Below are 9,836 nucleotides of genomic sequence, written 5' to 3'. Positions count from 1 at the left end.
TTAAGGCAGCTTCTCGCTACTTTTAACAATCCAGATCTGGCAACCCTGGTCTAATATGAAAACATAAAAAAATTACATTCTATTTCAACTAATTCAAATCTCCTATATGTTGGAAAACACATTCTGGAGAGATCCTATGATTCCTATTTTGTAAACATGCCACGTAATTTGCGGTAGGCCTAAACTCCATCTTTTTAAGTTATCAAATTAAAAAGATTATCAGAAATTAAATAAATTAACAAACAATTAAGTAATATTCCTAGAAGCATGGACCGGGGCTCCCCTATTCAAGGGCTCTAGCTACAAATAAACAATGTTACCGTGTTGCGCTAGATCTTAATGGATAACCCTGACTTCAAATTCCATCGAATACAATATACGAGTAAAAAAAAAACGAGAACGAAAAATAACAATGTAAATTATACGAGTCTGAAGAGGGATGAGAAACGCTAAAGTTGTGTAATCAAGGAATGTGAAGTCTTAGTATATGTAAGAGAGAGAGAGAGAGAGAGAGAGAGAGAGAGAGAGAGAGAGAGAGAGAGAGAGAGAGAGAATATTTCTATATATATAATTTTAATGTCTATATCTTCCTTCAAATATCTGCTTTCATTACTCTAAAAGTGTAACCGACTTGCCATGCATAATCATAAAGCCCCTGACATACCAACATCGAGGGATCTAAGTCCCTGCATGCACTAGCCTACCGACACCCGCTCACGCTACGTTGCATCTTCCGCGTATTGCATCTCGTGCTCCAGGCAAGCATTCATTTGACTCTTTGCATGAGCACTGATCTCTCGCGCAAGCACTAAGTGATACTCTGTTGGAAGCAATGACTTTCACCTTACGTTCAACTATCAGGGCATCCCGTAATGCTGGTAAAATACGCATGCTAAACTGATTTCTCCGGCAAATACTAAAAGACACTTTGCACAGACCTCGAGAAAGGAATGGCAACTAATCCAAGCACTGAGCGAATGTTAAGTGACACCTAATGAAATCGCCAACTTACATCTTACAAAGCAATACCTCTCATACCTGCATCATGAGGTAACTGATAACATATTCCATAACTAACTTATACCTCCCATAAGCACTGATAATTTACATAACTAACGATATCTTCAGTGGATTCTTCATCGAAGAACTAACTTGTAAACTACACGAGTTCAGCAAAACACCTTTAGCAAGCACTGGTATCTTACGCAAGTACTGATAGGGTTATCAACTAACACTGATACCTTTAACACACATTAACTGATAAATTATACTATAACAAAATAATAATCCATGAAAGCGCCGACTGGCAGCATTTGCATGCTTTACTGATACCTTATACATTATCTAAACAATACCCTAGGAAAGCAACAATTTGCATCGTAAGCAAACACTAACTCATAATTAATACAATGGCTACTAGATAACTTACAAAAACTACCTGGTAATTTTTTTTATATAATCAACAGCAGGTTTTAACTGAACTTGCACAAACAATGATGCAATAGGCTCTTAACACATTAAGGAAACTGATGTCTTGCACTGACACAGCAGGAAGTTAATGATACATCAAGCTAATATCAACAGAAAATTTTGTAAAGGAATGATATATGCAGAAACACTAGCGCATACCTAAAGTTAATGATAATACTAAAAGCAAGCACATCAAGAAAAAATTATGTGTTTGTGTGTAAGTATTCATAAAAATGCACAGAGCAAAATGTTCAAAAACAGTACAGGGACATTTAAGGTGTTGTTAGGAAAACAATGAAATCAAGGTAACGCATTCCAGAACAAAAGTACATTTTAAATAATTTTCATTATTTTTTTTAGCAGCATGGGAGCAACTAACGTGTTTGAAAGAATCGAATCTGCCAAACTACTGCGTTACCTTGACTATAATTGAACCAACAATAAGCTTCATTAAAGTCACAGACATAGTTCTACAAAACAGTACAGTATTTAAAAAACATCAAAACAAACATTATCCTACAAAAGCGGGAAAATCATAGTGGAATGCCTCAGGCAAAAACCACATTGCCAGCGCCTTAAATCCTAGAAAATGAACAAAATAATCATAAAAATTAACCCAAAAGATGAAATATATTAAGAAAATGTTTTGGTATTATTAAGTATCGCAATATGACATCTTAATATAGGGATCAAAGGAACAAATAAAACCTGACAATTAAATCCGTAAACAAAGCAAAATCAAATACAATATAAACAGCCAACGAAGCGGAAAATAACGCTGTAAAATTAAATTTAAAACTGCTACTTTTAATACCAGTGATCTTTAACTATTAAGGTAGTACATGAACCTGCAGCCTTAAAATGAATAATAGAGCCAATTATAGTGAAACATAAAATTGATCAACATCAGTAAATAAACCTGTAGGTCTGGAGTTTAAGAAAAAGTGAATGAACAACAAGCAACATGAGCGCGCGCACGCACACACACACACACACGATGTTCGGTAAAGTCATGCAACGTGGTACTTGCTCTATGGCTGAATGAGTGACCGCCGTGGAATGTCAGAACGCCCTTTGCAAATATCACCACATGACCAAGTGGACAGTGGCAGAGGAAAATTAACATTAGACGCGTTTTCCTTGGCGTCATGTATTGCGAGTCTCCTTCCACAAACCCAATGCTTAAGAGATGGGAGGTGAACACCAATCAAAGAACAATAGGCTGATACCTAACAACAATACGTTAGCGGCAGCAAACTCTTTACTCTAAACCAAATAAATTAAGACATTCGTCTGCAGATACCATCAGTTTGTGAATCCAAAACTGTCGGGATGGAAAGCGTAGGATGTAAATTTAACCAAATTATCTTTCCTTATAATTTGATTTATCTCAAATCCGTTAAGTATTTTTATTGCCGAGATTCAATCTACAAGCTGGTGGTAGTAGTCAAATGAATCAGTAGTGAGTCACAATGCATAGACCTTAAGCCAACGTCGAAATATACCTTTTACGTTTTAAGACAGACAAGTAAAAAATGTATAAACAAAAATGTTTTAGTTCATTCCACCAATCATGCATGTAAACTTAGAAAACTATTATAAATTTTTTGAGATAATAATAATAATAATAATAATAATAATAATAATAATAATAATAATAATAATAATAATAATAATAATAATAATAATGAAAGTAACATAACGTGCATCCAACAAATAACTAAAACTGTAGTATCAGTAAGGGTTCTATTAGTGTGTACTTAACCAGTTCAGTGAGTCATCTCATTTCACAGGCAATATATTAAATAAATGTTATAATGTTTTATTTTAGCAGCTAAAGTATTTCAACCTGACCGACAACATTCTTGCATACATGACTTTATACAAGCCATAATAATGCGAAGCATATTTAACTGTCTATTTACAGATATCCGAACGATGGACATTAGGATTAGGATTAATTGTGGGTTATCTGGCGTCACACCTACCAGGGTCACCGAAGCCGAACGATGGACATTGCATCATGGAATCCTACCCTAGTGATTGTTCTCATGGCACCTCTACGTAGTATTGAAATATTGCCCCTTGGTTGCGGTGAGCTTGCAATCGCTTGCGTAGAGTGGTGGTGGTGCGACCAATGTAGTAATTGGTGAGGGCTTGACATGTCCCTTCGGAGCATTTAAATTTGTATACTACGCTGGTTTACTACCACACCCCTCTTACTAGGTTTGGGCGGCATAGGACGTGTCTATGAAGTGCTCTATGAAAAGTACCTGACTTGCGCGATGTTCAATGTAAATACGAAGAAGCGGAAGGAAAAAGAGAAACTAAATACTGTAGAAATTACAGGAAGATCAAACTATCATACGAACATTATCTCATAATTATCGAAGCAGCATGTAAACCTGGAACACTAAATAAAATACTGGAGAAGGATGAGTCAACCCAAATCGAGAGTCAGCAACCTGCGGACACTGTTCTGGGGAAGTTAATGAGGAAGGAACTTGCTGTGAAATGTGTGACGTATGGTTTCATTATGAATGTTCATGTATCGAGGTCAGATACACACCCATACTTCGTAGTGATAACATATTGTACATCTGTAATAATTGCAAGAGGCCTGAACAAAGAACACACAAAAAGCTCATTGAAGATGAACTTGAAGAAATAAAAGGGAATTATCTCTGTGGAGGGCTGTACATAAAACCAAACAAAGTGAAACAAAGTGAAAGTGAAGTAAGGAAATCCTTTCGTCAGGATTCGTAGGTGTCATACCGCTGTCAATTATTCTCTTCATGGCCAGTTCAAGGGTGATCGACCAACGTAGTATAGGCCTACAAATTTTAATGCACCGAAGGGACATGTCAAGCCCTCACCAATTGCTACATTGGTCGCACCACCACCACTACGCAAGCGATTGCAAGCTCACCGCAACCAAGGGGCAATATTTCAACACTACGTAGACGACCACGACCGGAGGCCGCCACTAGAAGAATTATTAGAAAGCACAAAGATCGTGCATAAAGAAGCTCGGTTCCACAGATTGCAAATAGCAAAAGCTGTGAGTATAAATCAACAACGGCCTGCGTTGAACACACATAGAAACACGGACTTCATCCTCCCTTCTTCAAGGAACCACAGAACATCCGTGAGAATCCGAAAGGAGACACGAGCGACAAAACACCCCTGGACTTTACTGACAAGGTAGCAAATCAAGACTATCGCCAAAGACGGGAATCATGCCCTTGCCTACGCCCTTGGGGAGCGTCCCAAGTATGATGTCGCCCAGACGACCAGCAAGAGAATGAGACCTGCCGACCAATAGAAATTCAGCACCCAATGACGTCATATATGAAATTCAAACGTCCGCATGCAGCAATAGAAACTGTGCAGTGCGTATACTGATTTGTAATCCAGTCTTGATGAAGCCGCCCTTGAGGGGTGACAAAACGTTCCGTCGACTAGTAAAACGAAGTAAATGGAGAGAAACCCGGATGAATTTCCCTTATTCCTAAGAAGCTTGCCAGACTACGCCCTTGGGGAGCGTCCCAAGTATGATGTCGCCCAGACGACCAGCAAGAGAATGAGACCTGCCGACCAATAGAAATTCAGCACCCAATGACGTCATATATGAAATTCAAACGTCCGCATGCAGCAATAGAAACTGTGCAGTGCGTATACTGATTTGTAATCCAGTCTTGATGAAGCCGCCCTTGAGGGGTGACGAAACGTTCCGTCGACTAGTAAAACGAAGAAGTAAATGGAGAGAAACCCGGATGAATTTCCCTTATTCCTAAGAAGCTTGCCAGAAGAGAATAGGAAGCATAGACTGATACAGTCTTTTTAAGTAGATAGTATCTGCAAACAATGCCATTTTTCTCTTCTGACAAGCTTCTTAGGAGTAAGAAAAATTAATTGTGGATTCTCATTTTTTATTACCTTAGTTTTTTCTGATACTAGACATCAGTTATTATATAGTCTAATAATCAAATTCTCATATTTACCGCCATTTTGGTGTCTTACAGATATGATCTTCACTTTTTGGTAATGGACGATTATTCCTGTCTCATGCAGACACCCCTCCCAACTTCCATCTCAGAAATGTACAGCAGAGAACCCACCAAGTAACTGACTACTTTAAGGAACTTATTTCATAATGATTAATCACTAAAGAAAGAAAATATCAGACTTTCATAACATTCTAACAATGGTAAACCCAAGCTTTGCCACCCAAGTATTGCAAAAAAATGAGAGGGTAACTAATTTGGCCAGATCGAACATGGGCATAACCTGGTATCAAGTGAAGTCTTAACTTACTAATGTTATGACAAAAAACCGATATTCATCAATTCGGCCGAAAGTGTCGTTCAAGCTTCACATTCTCTCATCTAACCTACCTCGATGTATTGAGTTGCTCAACAAGCTCTAAAAATAGGCGTAGAATTCTATATATAATGCCTTGAAAAGATAGGGTAATAAATGACCACCCCAACGGAAAGCCCTGCCTTTAAAGACGATAGCTTCATTCAAGCTTCCATAACATAATCAAGGAAGGGGTACGTGGGCTGAAGGAGAAAACAAATAAATTTTTTGTCGTTTTCATAGGAACTGGTGGCTAAAATACCTCCAGATTCATCTAAAAATTGTATATTATGCTCAAATTATCGTGCAATTTAAGGATGGCAAAACCTTAAAAGCACTGCTAGGATGACCTGGATTTGCTATGAGAACAAATGAAATAGAGGGAAGAGTAACATTAAAATCAACGTAGTTCTCCTTTAAACAAGTCGCTGCCGGGTATCATAGAAAATGTGGAAGAGCCTGATCGAAGAAAATAATCTCGGGCGAACCATCGTATTCTCACAAACCAAAATCACATATATTAATGAACATACGCTCAACTCATCTCAAATAAATTTTCAATTCAACTTAAATTCTCGGATTTATTATAGTCACAGCTTATAAGATATTTTAGACTTTAATCAACAACACAAAACAAAATAAAATGGCGGACTAGCCCTCAAGGTATAAAACCTGTTGCTATTGAGCTATCCTACCTGTTGTAAAGTTTAGGTAATTACTCCCTACCTGTTGGAGCAGGAGGTTCGACTGTTGCCCAAGATTTCTTGGACAGAAGAAGCAACATGTGATATCAAGCTTACTCTCTGTATGAGCAATTCTTTCCTTCAACAACCCTCTGCAATCACTAATCCCTTACCTGCAAAAGAAATAAAACAAAATCAGATAATTTTGTAATAAATTTTGTAGTAAAAAATTAACAAACAGTTTACATGTTTTCTTAAAATTAATAAACAGTTTACATGTTTTCTTAAAACTAACTTTGTTTACTGTTTATCAAAATAATAAAGGAAGCATAATTAAACTATTACAAACACACATATAACGACCATTCACTGTGGTCTCTTACTAATCACTCATTTACACACACACGTGTATGTATATATATATATATATATATATATATATATATAAACACACATATACAGTATATATATATATATATATATATATATATATATATATATATAAACACACATATACAGTATGTATATATATATATATATATATATATATATATATATATATATATATATATATATATATATATATATATCACAATGCAATACAAACGATAATAACCACACACCATACGCAGAACACATGTGCATATGCTAATGTGTCCGATATGAAGAGGGAATGAATTACAAGCTGACTTAGCATAGTACAAAAAGAAAACGACCTTTGACACTTCTATACTTTCTATGTTGTTGTTCTTGGAAGTTTGGCCAAAATATGTTATTTATCCACTTGTACCTTATTGCCATAAAGTAATACATATGAACAAAAATAGACAGAAAATACAGGTGTCATATAATACGTGAGTTCTTTACATAATCATAAGTATACAAAATGAAGGCGACTTCCAGTTATATCTGTGGGCCCAGATTTCTATCTCTCCAAAAAGGTAAACAAAAAAATGATCCGGAAGTGCATGACAGGCTTCATAAAAGTACTGTCATAGAAAATACAAGACTAAACCACCATCACCCGGAAGGAAAGGAAAATACAAGACGAAACCACCGTCACCCAGAATGACAGGAAAATACAAGACTAAACCACCATCACCTGGAAGGAAAGGAAAATACAAGACGAAACCACCGTCACCCAGAATGACAGGAAAATACAAGACTAAACCACTAAACCACCATCACCTGGAAGGACGGAAAATAAAAGAATAAACAGTCATCACCCAGAAGGACAGGAAAACACAAGACTAAACCACCATCACCCAGAAGGATAGGAAAATAAAAGCATAAACAGTCATCACCCGGAGGGACAGGAAAATACAATAATACACCACCATCACCTGGAAGGACAAGAAACTAAAAGACTAAACCGCTATCACCCGGACGAACAGGAAAATACAAAACTAAACCACCATCACCAGGAAGGACAGGAAAATACAAGACTAAACCACCATCACTCGGAATGACAAGGAAATACAAGACTAAACCACCATTACCCAGAAGGACAGCAAAATACAAGACTGAACCACCATCACCTGGAAGGACAGGAAAATACAAGACTAAACCACCATCACCAGGAGTGACAGGAAAATACAAAACTAAACCACCATCACCCGGAAGGACAGGAAAATACAAGACTAAACCACCATCACTCGGAATGACAAGGAAATACAAGACTAAACCACCATCACCCAGAAGGACAGCAAAATACAAGACTAAACCACCATCACCTGGAAGGACGGGAAAATACAACACTAAACCGCCATCACCTAGAAGGACAGAAAAATACAAGACTAAACCACCATCACCAGGAATGACAGGAAAATACAAAACTAAACCACCATCACCTGGAAGGACAGGAAAATACAAGACTAAACCACCATCACTCGGAATGACAAGGAAATACAACACTAAACCGCCATCACCTAGAAGGACAGAAAAATACAAAACTAAACCACCATCACCCGGAAGGACAGGAAAATACAAGACTAAACCACCATCACTCGGAATGACAAGGAAATACAAGACTAAACCACCATCACCCAGAAGGACAGCAAAATACAAGACTAAACCACCATCACCTGGAAGGACGGGAAAATACAACACTAAACCGCCATCACCTAGAAGGACAGAAAAATACAATACTAAACCACCATCACCAGGAATGACAGGAAAATACAAAACTAAACCACCATCACCTGGAAGGACAGGAAAATACAAGACTAAACCACCATCACTCGGAATGACAAGGAAATACAACACTAAACCGCCATCACCTAGAAGGACAGAAAAATACAAGACTAAACCACCATCACCAGGAATGACAGGAAAATACAAAACTAAACCACCATCACCCGGAAGGACAGGAAAATACAAGACTAAACCACCATCACTCGGAATGACAAGGAAATACAAGACTAAACCACCATCACCCAGAAGGACAGGAAAATACAAGACTAAACCACCATCACCCGGAAGGACAGCAAAATACAAGACTAAACCACCATCACCTGGAAGGACGGGAAAATACAACACTAAACCGCCATCACCTAGAAGGACAGAAAAATACAAGACTAAACCACCATCACCAGGAATGACAAGAAAATACAAAACTAAACCACCATCACCCGGAAGGACAGGAAAATACAAGACTAAACCACCATCACTCGGAATGACAAGGAAATACAAGACTAAACCACCATCACCCGGAAGGACAGGAAAATACAAGACTAAACCACCATCACCCAAAAGGATGAGAAAATACAAGACTAAACCACCATCACCTAGAAGGACAGAAAAATACAAGACTAAACCACCATCACCAGGAATGACAGGAAAATACAAGACTAAACCACCATCACCTGGAAGGACAGGAAAATACAAGACTAAACCACCACCACCTGGAAGGACAGGATAATACAAGACTAAACCACCATCACCCAGAAGGACAGGAAAATACAAGACTAAACCACCATCACCTGGAATGACAGGATAGTACAAGACTAAACCACCATCACCCAGAAGGACAGGAAAATACAAGACTAAACCACCATCACCCAGAATGACAGAAAAATACAAGACTAAACCACCACCACCTGGAAGGACAGGATAATACAAGACTAAACCACCATCACCCAAAAGGATAGGAAAATACAAGACTAAACCACCATCACCAGGAAGGACAGGAAAATACAAGACTAAACCACCATCACTCGGAATGACAAGGAAATACAAGACTAAACCACCATCACCCGGAAGGACATGAAAATAAAAGACTAAACCACCATCACCCAGGACAGGAAAATACAATACTAAACC

At 37.8% G+C, this 9,836-nt stretch overlaps 1 protein-coding gene across 1 annotated transcript; it reads left to right on the top strand.

Annotated features, from left to right (window-relative positions):
• Positions 1-7,980: 7,980 nt before the first annotated feature.
• Positions 7,981-9,435, top strand: LOC136824969 (uncharacterized). Its single transcript, XM_067080954.1, has one exon. The coding sequence runs from the start codon at positions 7,981-7,983 to the stop codon at positions 9,433-9,435; it is 1,455 nt and encodes a 484-aa protein (XP_066937055.1).
• Positions 9,436-9,836: the final 401 nt, after the last annotated feature.

Source organism: Macrobrachium rosenbergii, chromosome 36 (assembly GCF_040412425.1).
Source record: "Macrobrachium rosenbergii isolate ZJJX-2024 chromosome 36, ASM4041242v1, whole genome shotgun sequence".
Taxonomy (NCBI): Eukaryota; Metazoa; Arthropoda; class Malacostraca; order Decapoda; family Palaemonidae; genus Macrobrachium; species Macrobrachium rosenbergii.
Note: the sequence above shows the minus strand (reverse complement) of the source record. Positions and strands in the feature narration are given on the sequence as shown.